Source organism: Daucus carota, chromosome 4, assembly GCF_001625215.2.
Source record: "Daucus carota subsp. sativus chromosome 4, DH1 v3.0, whole genome shotgun sequence".
In the NCBI taxonomy this organism is placed as follows: Eukaryota; Viridiplantae; Streptophyta; class Magnoliopsida; order Apiales; family Apiaceae; genus Daucus; species Daucus carota.
Genome location: NC_030384.2, coordinates 50729660 through 50744271, shown reverse-complemented (window position 1 = coordinate 50744271; position 14612 = coordinate 50729660). Strand labels below are relative to the sequence as shown.

The following is a 14612-nucleotide window of genomic DNA, read 5'->3' as shown; positions in this document are numbered from 1 at the left end:
ATCGACCCGATTGCTGACACAAACACGACCCGTTACCCGAAATTGCTACCCCGACTCCACACAAGTGTGAGGATGAATGACCCTGTGGCCTGTGGGTATTAGGCATTTTACACAACAACAAAAATAAAAAAATCATGCAACTACGAAAGTAATTTTATACTGTACCATGTCTTTTTTTTTAAATTATAGTTTCAATCTTAATTTTAAAAAAATTATTTCAAGAAATTCAGCTAATAATCTTGATATCATTGAGAAAATATTAGCGTTGATAATATTAGCGTTCACCAAATTTCTTCTTCGTTCGTATCTTTCATAAGAAGGGCTATTTGATAATGTTTGTCGGAGTATATTCATTTATTTTACTTGAATTATTTAAATAATAATATAAATTAAATTTTTTAAGATTTTTCTTAAAATTATGAATAAAATATATTTACCTGTCAAGTACTTAAATTATGCACAAGAGTTCGAAATGACAGAACATTTAATTTGAAAGGCAAAAAGTAAATAATATAACTTTACTTCTCTTCTGGAAGTAAAATGACCACAGCACAGCTATTTTCCAAATAACCAACCAATTAAACTACATACACCTAAAGTCCTAAAGTAAGGAGACATGGAGGTATGAGAACTGGGTTAATGACTTAGTAGGAGTGCGAATGGTAAAATTTGGAAAGTTTATGATTTAACCACTTATAAAATTGAGACTATTATTTATGCAATCAAATAACTAATTTAAATATTTATACATGAGTTTGAAGTTATGATTTTTGTTAATTAGAATTATTAACTATGAACTAAACACGTTTTTAAAAGGTTTTAATCAGTAAGTTTATTTAATACTACTGATATAGAAAAAGGTATAGTGAGAAGTTAAACAGCTATGATAAAAATATTTGAAACTCCCTTAGGGTCTGTTTGGGAGTGCTGTTAAAAATTGCTGTGCGGTCAGAAAAAGTGCTGGTAAAAAATGTGTTGTCGTAGAAATCAGATAAGTGTTTGGTAATTTTTTTTGATATTTGCTTATTTTAAATTATAATATAAAAAAATATTTTTTGTTGTGAGGTTTGATAGTAAAATTTGTAACAGTGTCCTGCAAAAGCTGAAAGCAACTTTTTCCAAAAGCATGGGAGAATCTGCTTTTTCTAAAAGCAGCTTTTCAGCCAAAAGCTGATGTTCAGAAAAGTTGCTTTTAGATTTACCAAACAGTTTTTCACCTATTTTTCAGCAAAAAGCTGCTGTTGCTGTCTGCAACAGCAACCCCAAACAGTACCTTAACCGGCCAGAGAAAAAGGGGTAAATATTAAATTGGTGTGGAGTTCATATATCATATCTGTTATCATTTCAATCATTTAAGTCACAATAAATATCAACCAAGTACCTCTAATTTTTAATTCAAAGAGGAAAAATATTATTTATAAAGCTTGACACGTTATTTTTGAATACTATGTTATGATTTTTAGTATTTATGACAATATATTTAGATTTGACAAAGTTTATTTACCATTTAATTTTTATTATATAATTATTATTTTATCTTAATTAAAAATAAATAGTAAATCAAATTGATAAAATCTAAATATATTGTGATAAATACTAGAAATCATAACCTTTTATTTAATTGTGGTAGCATTTAAGAACAATGCGTAGAATTTTGTAAATTATATTTTTACTCTTTGAATTAAAATTTGGAGGTACTTGATTGATATCTATAATGACCTTCATGATGGAAATGATACCGCTTTAAGATTATTAAGCGCTTCACTTCAAATCTGGTATTTAACTTTGTAGTAGTAAATAGTTCATTGGGTCAGAGATGAAGTGGGCCACAAGAAGAGGCCCATATATGATACAAGTCCAAGCAGCACTGCAGCAGAACATTGGATTAATTGGATTAAAGGGAGCCGATTAATATAGGATTATTTCATTTTCATATACAATCAAATATGTACACTAATATCTATCAAAAAAAATAAAAAATATGTCCACTGATATTTTCTTAAAAACATGATAATCTCTACTGGGAAAATCTCGCCGATATTAATATGAATTTTTATAATATGATATTTTTATTTTAGCAACATCATTTTCAATGATTATAACATTGAACACAAATAGACATGCATGCGATCCTTCATTCAATTTTCAACAATCATAATCCAAGAACCGGATGGCTTCAGTTCAGCAAGACAGCAAGCAGTACCGCAGAAATCATGTCCTACAGATATAATATTTCTTAAATATTCATAGTTCATTTTTATAATTAACTTATCGGATTAAATTAATATCTTGACTAAATAATCGAAAACCGTGTAACTAGTTGAGTTAATTAGCCATGTCACCTGAAATTGTTTGATAAATATTGTTTTACTAATTTTTTTTTATTTTAACCAGGCACATGTAAATATTTTAATTCTAATTTTTTTAAATATCTTGTTGAAATAATTTTTTGAGCTAAAAAATTATTGAATCCACATCCACTAATTATCAAAACTAATAACAATTTATTCACATCATCAAATCTTTGACACAGCTCAAATCTCAAATCTCTTATCATCAAACATCCTACTTTCCAACAGGATTATAATTTGTATAATCGTCTAATTTTACAAATATATTGGTAAGGGTTTCTTTGAACACGGGAATCACCCATCAGCCCCAACCACAAGTCACACAAGACACAACACACTGATTTTCCTTTTCTGCCACGTAACCGATGCCTCCGCTATTTGAACTCACTTAACTCAGATAGAGATTAGAAAGTGTTCAAATTCAAGAAAATCCACTAAAACGACTACAGACAAGTCCAAACAAATACGATAACCTATTAATATGATTACTCTAATCCAGCTCTACTTCTATAATCTGCCGAATAACATGGGTAGCTGACCAGCTGACCACCCATGCTTATATGCCCCCAATAGTTTAAAATTATTACTAACAGATTAGGTAAATTAAACAATTTGTTAATCTTAATTCTGCTTAACAAACACGGATGACCTGCTCCTCAAAATATCATTAATCTTAATCAAAAATATATTAAACACGGACACTGATTGTTTAAGTTTTAGTTAACGATGCTATTGACATTAATAAAAGAAATACGCATAAAGTCAATAGTTTTGGTACGGAACAATAAAGTTGAAATGAAAAGAAAATGTTGACCTGCCATTGCTTTGCATGTCAACAAACAATTAAACCTAATCCAATCATGCCTTAATTTAGTACTAGTAAATCTTTACAAGGAACTCTTGGTTGTAATTGGTCAGCTCAATCTATTGTTACGTGATTTGGCAATCTAATTCTCCAGAAAGATTTACGTAAGTTCAGGAGCTATGATCCGATATGTGTTCATTCCAGTAATTATGATATATATCTTTCCTGAATTATATTACACTTGAGAATTAACATAAACTTTTTCTTAATAATTATGCACGTGTCTTGTGTTAATTAATTATATATACAAATGAAAATTTAAATGATGTATAATTTGATCAAATCAGTCCAAATTTTAATTTTTATTGGAATAAGTAATCGAAGAAAAAAGTACGTCTATAAAATAAAAATAGAATCATAATTTTAGTTGGCCAAAATTAATATGTGATTTCTCTTCTCTAAAAATTTATAGGGAACAGAAAATTTATTTTATTGTACACGCTCTTTCGGTTTCTTTAATTACGATAACGTAAACGGAGAAAAAGAGCACTTGAGAAACTAAAAGAATCCAAAAAATGAAGACACAAAAGTTTTAACATAAAAAAAACACACTCTCTCCAAAAATATCAACTCTACTCACCCACTATCACTTTTTTCTCATTTTTCTATTCCTGGTAGGCTGTAGCTTCTTCAACTGTATGTATATTTTACACTCCGCGTATACCCCTCTCTATCACAATTCACAACATAACATTTCTCACAAATTCACTCCACATTTATTTACACCACAAATCACTCACTACCCTTTTCTCTAAACACAATTTCTTAGAACCCCATCACTCTTTTTCACTGATTAATCGACAAAGTTCGAGTCTTTTTCACTAATGTTTCTGTAAAGTTTCGATCTTTACTGTTTTTTATCACTAAGGTTGTGTTTTTTGACTGCAATGCCGGAAATTAAGGGATTTTTGTGGGTTTCTCAGCCGATCGGCGTCTCGTCGGCGGTGAATTGAGAGAACCAATGTTTGTTTTGTTGTTGTGGTGAATGATTAATGGTATGGAGTTGAAGATTAGTGGTTCTAATCGATGTATGTTTGTGAGATTTTGTACTGCCAGGCCCAGATTTACTTTTCTTTTTGTTAAGGTAAATTCTGAATCTTTCTCTTTCCTTTTTTGAGTTTTGTATTTCTTTTCAGCTACTAAATTTAGGTTTTGCTTGCCATTTCTGGGTTTTTTTTGTTAAATTATTGAAAGAGAATAAGTATTTATTGTCCAGAAATATGGCTGGGATAATGTTAGGAAATAATCGGTATGTTTACATGTATACTTATACAGCTCATAGCTGATCTTGATAAAGTTGCTGTTTTTAATTTTTAGTAATGAAGATAAATTTATGAGTTTGCCTTACTTTTATTTTTGGCAATACCCTTTTTTTTTCTAAGCTGAATTTTAGACCCTGTGCAGAGTATGTTTCCTTTGTACTATGATGAGTGTTCTATTTTGTTTTGGGCATGTCTCGATAGTTATCCAATTTAATTGATTCAAATTGATTGAGATTTGGTTTAGGGTGTGTACTTAAATGGAAGGTTTTCTGGAGTTCTCTGTTAAAACTCGGTAGTAGTTCATGTGGCTTGAGTTTATTATATATGTTTATATTAAGTAAAGTTGTCCTGTTCTATGGTTGCTGCAATTACTTGGTAAGAATTGTAGCCTGGTTGGGAATGCAGTTAGACATTATTATGTTTTTTGGTTACGGTCTATTAAAGCTTTGCTGTCACAGGAGTTTAATGTCTTTTGACACCTCATTCCAATCTGTTGCAGGTTTTACTGGTTCTAGTATGGTCGGCTGCTGGTTATGCCCTGTCCCAAGAACATGAATTGTTGTGGCATGACTCTGAAAAGGGAACCAAGAACATTAAATCACATTCTTGTATTCATGATCAAATAGTTGAACAGAGGAAAAGACCGGGGTTCAAGGTGTACTCGATCTCCCCACAGGTTTATAAGGAACAACATATTTCAAAACCCCTCCGAAGGAATGGGAGGGCATTGCTTGAAGCTTCCGAATTTTCAGGGAAACAAGACAATGCAAAGCAGCCTATTAGAATTTATTTAAACTATGAGGCAGTTGGTCACTCACCTGATAGAGACTGTCGGAATGTTGGTGACATTGTGAAGGTATCTATTAACAACAATATTGCTAGCTTTAAGTTCAATAATGATATCATCTCTTGTTCATTGTTTTTAACTCTGTAATTTACTGTTTCTTGTTTAGCTCGGAGAGCCTCCCCTAAATTCTCATTCTGACACACCTTCTTGTAATCCTCATGGCGACCCTCCCGTCTCCGCTGACTGCTGGTATAATTGCACCTTAGATGATATTGCCGGGGAAGACAAAAAGTGTCGCCTTCGTAAGGTACAACGACTTAGTTAAATTTCACCTCACATTTATAAACTAACTTATGTTCAGTAGTGACTTGAAGCTATCAACAATGGGAACTTCATTACAAAAGGTTCATGATGCAAAACAATGTGACCACATTGATTTAAACTACTAGCAAGTTAGCCATGTTGGTCATATGTCCTATAGAGCTTGAAGATATATGTTACTGGAACCATTCTATAGATGCTAAAAACATTTAAATACGGAACTTCTGTGTTTTTAAAGCCTACTCAGATAACTTAGAGGCTAATGTTGTGGTTTAACTCACTGCAGGCTCTAGGGCAAACCGCTGACTGGTTTAAAAGGGCCTTGTCAGTAGAACGTGTAAGAGGGAACTTGCAACTAAGTGGATATTCTGCATGTGGGCAAGATGGAGGTGTCCAACTGCCACGAGAGTATGTAGAAGGTATTGAAATTGCATATAATGTTTTTGCATCAAGCATCGTCTTATCAAGTTTTTTGATTGTTGGACGGCGGTGATTTAGTTTTTATCACATCTGGAATGTCGGTTCACTGTTTGTGTTTTTTTTCCAGAGGGTGTTGCTGATGCAGACTTAGTTCTTTTAGTGACTACTCGACCCACAACAGGCAACACACTAGCATGGGCGGTAGCTTGCGAACGTGATCAATGGGGTCGTGCAATTGCAGGTACTTTCTTCATGGAGAATGATTCTTATTAAGCACCTTCATTTTCATCTGTACTGTAAGAAAGTTGGCCAAATCGAGTGATGGTTCATTATTGTGCAGGACACGTGAATGTTGCTCCCAGACACTTGACTGCTGAATCAGAAACCCTACTTTCAGCTACACTCATTCATGAAGTAAGTTAGGTTATAAATATGTTCTACCTTAAAAATAGAATTTGTCTTTTTCTTTCTAGTTTAAAATATGTGAAATGTTCTCAGGTGATGCATGTGCTTGGTTTTGATCCACACGCCTTTACACATTTTAGGGATGAGAGGAGAAGGCGTCGCATTCAGGTTGATAATACTCCCCAAGTTATCATGAAATTTGATTTCCTGTTGGTTCATTTTTGGTGTTAAAGTTCTATTAGGTCTATGGATATCGGCTGAAACCTTAGCAATAATTTGAATGTACAACATAGTGGTGATTTACATATTTACCAATTCTCTCTAATCATCAACAAGAGGCGTATTTGGTAACATCTATTCCTGTGATAAACAAGAGGCATGCAAACATAAAATAATAACCTCATAGAATCAGTTGTAGTATGAAATCCTTGGATATTTCAACACATGTCTAAATTAACTCCATAGTATATTGCTGTTGAAACATTGTGTTACCAATTAACGTCAATTGGTCTTCTTTCTTCCATATACCACCCAGTCCTTCGCTCTGACTTTTTATATAGTTTTAAATTCTTCACTGCATCCGAACCTGATTAGTCTCCGGTCTTCGCCAATCGCCAGTAACAAAAGCACAATCTTAGGGGTTGCTTAAAGTGGCTCTTGCTGCTTTTTAGCCAAATGCATCATCGAACTAGTGCCACTCTTACTCCTGATTTTCAATTGTTGGTTCTACTTGCAGGTCACTGAGCAAGTGAAAGATGAAAAGATTGGACGAATGGTAACACGTGTTGTGCTTCCTCGTGTTGTCATGCATTCTCGCTATCATTACGGGGTATTACCTCTTTACTTTGCAACGGTTTTAAGTTTTTGTTTTCTATGAACTTTTAAATTCTTGAAATTCAAATAGAAAATAACAGGAAATGTAAATAAACAATGCCGTGACAATTGTTGCGTGCAGGCCTTCTCTGAGAACTTCACTGGCTTAGAGTTAGAAGATGGTGGAGGGCGAGGGACTTCGGGTTACTTTCTTTCTCTTTTCTCTGCTTTGAAACCCTTACTTCTAGTAGTTATATCAATCTACTTTCTTCATATGTCTTTTAGTCTTTATATATATTGTATCTTGAATTCTGAAGTACATCATAATTGTTTTTCTAATTTAAAGTGCCGTTCACTTGTTCTTTCTTTGAGCCAAGAAAATGATATGCTTACTGTTTTACTTTCTTAAAAGTATGATGAGCCGTTAATTTGATGTTTATATAGGGAATGGAGATTCTCATTAATCATTAAAGTTTCATTATGTGCCTCAGGGTCCCACTGGGAGAAAAGGCTTCTAATGAATGAGATTATGACCGGTTCAGTGGACACAAGGTCAGTTGTTTCAAAGATGACACTGGCTTTGTTAGAAGATAGTGGGTGGTACCAAGCTAATTATGATATGGCCGATCATCTTGATTGGGGCCACAACCAAGGTACCGACTTCGTTACATCCCCTTGCAACCTCTGGAAGGGAGCGTATCACTGCAATGCCACACAGGTGTCAGGGTGTACATACAACAGGGAGGCTGAGGGTTACTGCCCAATTTTAAATTATAGTGGGGACCTTCCTCAATGGGCCCAATATTTTCCGGAAGCTAACAAAGGTACACTCTTGATTTGGTATCTATATGAGTTAGTTAAATATCTATGTTTCTCATCAATCATGTTTGTACCTTCTAAGCAATCAGAGCTAGTTAAGAATTAAGGAATTCCCAAGTGGTGGCTAAGGTGCTCCTAGTGCCGAGCCCAATTCTCATCCCCCCCACCCCACCCCCAACCCCCAATACAAAAGTATGACAATGTATGGGGTATCACTGATAAAAAAAAATCCCACATCTTTTAAGCAAATATACGATCATTTGTAGTCCTGTGCAGTATTACACATATGCATTTGCGATTTTACCGCTTAATAGAGCATAAAATAATAACTAAGTTTGCCTGGAATGTTTAGAACTTGTATAGTTGTATTACACCGAGAAATACATGCATTGGGTTCCAGTCCGTGGTAAGAAATAATAATAAACTACTTTGTGTTGGCGTTTCTCTTGCCATTTCCCCCCTGTTAGACTTCTGTTCATTTATTGGCTGGAGGACTTTTGGAGAATTCAGTTAAGGGTATACTTGGATGTCACATTTTAAATCGATAAGCATTTCTCATTTCTGCATCAGTTTGATTTATTTTCCTTTCCTTCGACTTCGAGGTCCCTTTCATTGTAAATGCTCAGAGATATAAATATTAGAATGTATTTTTGCCACTTGTACCCCCAATATAATTAGCACAACATATGTGTATAATGGTTTTGAGCCTTTTTTGTACTTGATCTTTTTTGTGTTTTTTCTTTTGGTTGGTTCTTTGTTTCTAGAAGTGTGACTGTGTGAGCTTGTGTGCTTATCTAAAAATATCAGTTTTTCTAAAAAAATTATGTTTCCTTTACCAGTTTATTTTATATGGAGTCTGACATAATAGTTCAATGTATATGCATATGATTGAGGGGATGGGGCCCATGGGGGTAAAAATCAACCTCTAGGCCTCTTCTAGCACTACAGGAGTGCCTTTGGCACCGCGGGGGCTTTCCTTTTTTTTTTTTGTAGTCTTATACTCATCATCTGTAACTAGAGGCTGACTACTGTACATTGTCGTTGCAGGTGGCCAGTCATCTTTGGCCGACTATTGCACCTATTATGTAGCATACTCTGATGGTTCGTGCACAGACATTAAAAGTGCACGACCTCCTGATCGAATGTTGGGTGAAGTACGAGGAAGTAGTTCAAGGTTAGATTTGTTTTATGGACAGTTACTTGTTTTTCTTATTTTTGAATCTAATCATCCATTCTTCCATTAATATCCCTAGGTGCATGACATCATCATTAGTACGTAGTGGCTTTGTAAGGGGCTCCACTGCCCAAGGAAATGGTTGTTATAAGCACAGATGTATAAACAATACACTAAAGGTAATTTTACTTATTAATATGTTCAGGCCTAAACCAAGTATATAATGCCCTTATAGGTACACTAGGGAAATGTGATATTTTAATTTCGTTTGTGCACTTTTCTTTCTTAGGTTGCAGTCGATGATGTTTGGAAAGTATGTCCTGAACATGGTGGACCTGTACAGTTTTCTGGCTTTAATGGTAATGGTTGTCTTTATTATCTTGTTTTTACAGACAACTTAATGTGTTTTTTCATGTTGTTGGAGTTCATTGTCATCACCTGATTGTCTCTTCCAAATGTTTCCCTTAGGCGAGCTAATATGTCCAGCCTATCATGAACTATGTAAAAAAGACCCGGTTCCTGTACCTGGAAGATGTCCCAATTCTTGTCATTTTAATGGAGACTGTATTGATGGAAGGTGTCGCTGCTTTCTAGGGTTCAGTGGACGTGATTGTAGCAAACGTATGCTCTTCTTTTCACCTCTCTAACTCTCTGTGCATGTCTTTGTTATGGAGGTTCTCAATATTGTTCTAATGACTCGCAGGTTCTTGTCCTAGTAACTGTAGTGGACATGGGAAATGTCTTCAAAATGGCGTTTGTGAGTGTGAAAAAGGACGCACTGGTGTCGACTGCTCAACAGGTAAGCTTTCATCTGATTGAACATTCTGTTCATTTTTGCATCTTTGTTTTTATACAGTACAAAATATATAAAAGAAATAAAAAGTTGAGTGTGCTTCTGCCTATTCCTGTATTTTACTGTGCGAGTAATTTCACTAAATTAACAATGATGGTAATCTCATTAATTCTTCATGCACAGTATTAGTTAACCTATGCAGTGCTTTGTAAAGACACGGGATTTATTTGGTTCCTACCTTTACTTAATAGTGAAATTTTGTTGGTTGGATTGTTATACTTTTGACTTAAGAAGACTTAACCTGCAAAGGTTTCATAAGCTGTCAAGAGTTTTAAGTTCTTTCTTATTAACTTCCAGTGGTTTACTTTGATTGATTCTAATATGTTCTATTATCCAACACTTTGGGTGGCGTGTGCAGCTGTTTGTGACGAACAATGTAGCCTTCATGGAGGCGTATGTGATAATGGGGTTTGTGAGTTCCGTTGTTCTGACTATGCTGGCTACACATGTCAAAACAGCTCCACAATCTCTTCAAATCTCTTGATTTGCAAAGATCTGCTGGGAAAAGATGCGTCCATGCAACACTGTGCTCCTAGTGAAATGAGTATATTGCAGCAATTAGAGGAAGTAGTTGTTAAGCCTAACTACCACCGTTTATTTCCTGGTGGTCCTCGGAAAATTTTTAACTTTTTCAGAGGTGGTGACTGTGATGGAGCTGCAAGGCGGCTTGCTTGCTGGGTAACTTTTCTAATCTTTGAACACTTCGATATATTCTTCTACTGATTGACATTTTTAACTTTATATGTTTTAACAACCAGTTTCCACTTAATGGGCTACCTGGCTTGTATGTTTTTAATGCTCTCTTAATCAACTTGTTGATAACAGCAAATATAAAAGGCTTATGGTTCATTTACTAATCTAAATCTTTATCCTATCTGGATGTTCCTATTTTGCTTATCCCGTTTTTTAATAGAAGAAGTCTTTTGCATATCTATGCTAAGCCTACGTTTTAAGCAAAGAAGAGAGCTTCTGATGCTAAATTTGAATAACATTCTTACATTATTTTCTTGATGCAAAAGGTACTGGTGTTTTGTGTATCAAAAAGCTCTGTTAGCATGGGAAAAACATGTGGGATGTATCCTAAATTATATTAACAAATAATACCCTGCTTTGACTTCGAATAAATGCCATACTGCTTTTCTCTGTATTATATAAGTTAAATGTTGATGTTTTCATCTTGATACAGATTTCTATCCAAAAGTGCGACAAGGATGGTGATAACAGGCTAAGAGTGTGTCGCTCTGCGTGCCAGTCATATAACAAAGCATGTGGAGCATCACTCGACTGCTTGGACCAAACTCTGTTCAGCAACGAGGATGAAGAGGGCCTGTGTACTGGTTACGGTAGCTTGGATCGTGGCTACAGCGTTTTCTGAAGCAACATCCTTTGTTTGTGCAAGAATTCCACAAGAGCGCATAACTGTAAATTATAGGCATTTAGTTTATATAGTATTTTTTTAGTTTTTTGCTTCCAATTTTTCTCCCACTAGCAATTTATCCTTTTTAGTAGGGATAGGTGGCACAAATTTAAGTGTGCGATAGAGCAGTGTATCCTTTCCCAGCCCTTGGTTAATCTAGATATAGTATAGCGGTGGGAGGCCTTAAGGTTATTAGAACTTTTGATGTGTAGGAAGTCTGGATGTAGAATTGTAGCTCGAAATGTATGTACAAGGAAGGAAAAGATAACAAAAAAGAAAAAAAAAGATGATAATCAGGTTTATTAATGAATGATGAAATTTAGGCCGAAGGCCTGAAAGTTAAATGTAGCTTTGTCAGGTCTTATTTACTAGTGCCTCCGCCAATAATAATTGTTTCGATTTTTTATAAGTAATTTTGAGGTGTTAATTACATATTTTCGCTTAGTTTTTTCAGTTTTTCTTCTGAACAAAGTTAAAAACTAGTACGTGGAAGTATGTTTTTTCTACATTTTAGATTACATGTCAGAATAAATATTTCTCCCACTCATTTTTATATATTTTTTATATTATTTAATATGTATTTTAAACCTTTTGTAAAGTCTAGATTTATAGTTTTTGTTAAAATTTTAATTTTAACTAAAAGTTTAAACATTAAATTTTTATTTAGAATTTTTTAAAATTACGGGGGTGTATTCGATTGGGATTTTAATGGATTGTTTTTAGTCTATAGATTTTAATGGATTGTATGAGATTTTGATTTTGTGCGGATTCTTGATAAAATGTCACAGAGTTGATGGGATTTAGGTACAATGCTTCAAAATCCCATTGATTTTGATGGGATTTCAAAAAACTTAAAATACATTGAAGAATGCCACAAAATCCATCATTTTATGAAATGAAAAAAAATCCATCAGCATTTGAATACCATCATATTTTAATGGATTTTAAACAATCCCAATTGAATACCATCGGATTTTAAAACATAATTTAAAATCCCAATTGAATACCATCCGATTTTGTAGCATAATTTAAAATCCCAATTGAATACCTCACGATTTTAATGGATTTCAAACAATCCCAATCGAATACCCTCGGATTTCATGAATCCAAAAAAATGCTTTAAAATCCCAATCCAATACACCCCTCTTAATTTATACGACTCAACTTCATAAGAATTGTAAAATGCTTTCTTAAAGTGGTTGAGGGAATATTATATTTGGGCAGGGTAACTTTATATTCTTCTCTTTCCTGTCTTAAGTCCCAGAAATGGTTTGTAAGCTCCGGAATCAGTCAATGACTTGGTTTAATGTGTGAAGAGTACTGTTTAAAGTGATGAAGTGTCTTATTAGCAACTTTTTAAAGTAATATCTATTTAGAGTCCGTTTAAAAACAATAATGATTTTGATTTTTTGCTCATATTTCGGGATATAAAAATAATATAATTTTATATATTATTTTTTAACTTTTTCTAAATAAAAATATAAATGTTAAATTTCTATTTTAATATATTAAAATTTAATATGTAGAAGTATGTTTTCGTAAATTTCAAATTACATATAAAAAGGCAACATGACAAATATGTATAATATACAGAGATTAGTTGCTAATACACACTTGTATATGCTTAGAATGTTTGAAATATGATGGGCTAAAATAGTAAAATGACACGTTAATATAAAATCTGTATAATATACAGAGATTAGTTGCTAATACACACTTGTATATGCTTAGAATGTTTGAAATATGATGGGCTAAAATAGTAAAATGACACGTTAATATAAAATCTTTATTAACAACATCTCGACTGAATTATTCATATTCTTTAACAAAACGTAGTCAAACACTGATAGAAAATCATACAATTTGGAAGTAATTTAGCTCTTAACTCAGTTAATATATTTCATTAGATTATACATGTTCTGGCGAGTTGCATAAGCTATAAGTCTACTGATATTGTCCCTTATGCATCATGCTTCAATAATTGATACACATCTTTGAATTCTTAGTACATGGGTTACATCACAGATTAAGGATTATGTCACAACTTCGTAACCCCTAATTTAATTTCGGAATTAATATTCTTACGTCTCAATGTCGGAATAGAATATTCAAAGAAAGAGCAATGCATACGTATTTGAATACACAACTTGTTATAAAATATTTGGGATTCATGACTTGATAAATGACTAATTGAGCAATTAATGTGAATGCTGAAGATCAGCTATTCTTATTTATGTTATAAAAAAACTGATATTGTGTTATATTTTACTCATTTTTGTGTCTGAGGTATAACATTTTGTTTAAAGAATATTCTATTAAAGTTAAGATTATAATTCTAATTATGTGTGTTATGATGAATATTGGATCTACAAGATTATGACAAAAAAAAATGTAGGGGCGACGATAGAAAATTAATACCAACCTGAGTTCCATACCCTCGTATAAATTCGCAAATGAGTAAGAAATGCACACTAAATATATAGGACAAAAAACGAGGGCTGAAGGGATGAATCTGAAGCTATGTTCATGAACTTGGATAACCTGAAAATCGAATAAATAGGAGCAATGGGTAAACGATGGCCAAATATTGACGCCCATCACACGAGTTCAGATATCTCAACTATCTTCACACTTCATTCAGTGATGGGCGTTTTTCATTCAGGTCCTCATGCCATATGATATGCTGAGTTCAAGTGAAATATTTATTTGCAAAGAATTATCTAAAACCGAGTTAGTGTATCAACCAAAACAAAAGCTTTTACGAGAATAAAATTAGAGTACAATAATTATTTTTATAGATTAACAGCTTTGAAACAGAAAAAAGATTATTTTAAATAAATTTTTAATTTAACTGATTATTATATTTATTTCACTCATTTAACACCAAACAGTATAAAAGAGAGTAAATAATGTAGTTTCCAAAATAGGCTATATCTGATGAAGCGCACATATAAATAAATACGGATGATCTGGTTAAAGTAAAAACTAGATGAGAAACTTCCCGGGCTGGTGGTGCTTTGCCATCAATCTCATTTTTACATCCCTCAATCTTGAAGCCAAGGTCTGTTGTTTATTAAATCAATAGCCGAACAATAATATAAGTTATGTCAAAGTTGGTGAGTTTA

The 14612-nt window shown here is 33.4% G+C and overlaps 1 protein-coding gene across 1 annotated transcript; it reads left to right on the top strand.

Moving 5' to 3' along the window:
- The first annotated feature begins 3816 nt into the window (after positions 1-3816).
- On the top strand, positions 3817-11831 carry LOC108219206 (uncharacterized). Its single transcript, XM_017392523.2, has 17 exons — positions 3817-4300; positions 4978-5334; positions 5432-5572; positions 5873-6005; positions 6134-6247; positions 6347-6420; positions 6505-6579; positions 7148-7240; positions 7367-7427; positions 7716-8048; positions 9091-9217; positions 9297-9396; positions 9507-9576; positions 9686-9838; positions 9921-10016; positions 10429-10748; positions 11257-11831. The coding sequence occupies exons 1-17, from the start codon at positions 4202-4204 to the stop codon at positions 11443-11445; spliced, it is 2535 nt and encodes an 844-aa protein (XP_017248012.1). The 5' UTR covers positions 3817-4201; the 3' UTR covers positions 11446-11831.
- Positions 11832-14612: the final 2781 nt, after the last annotated feature.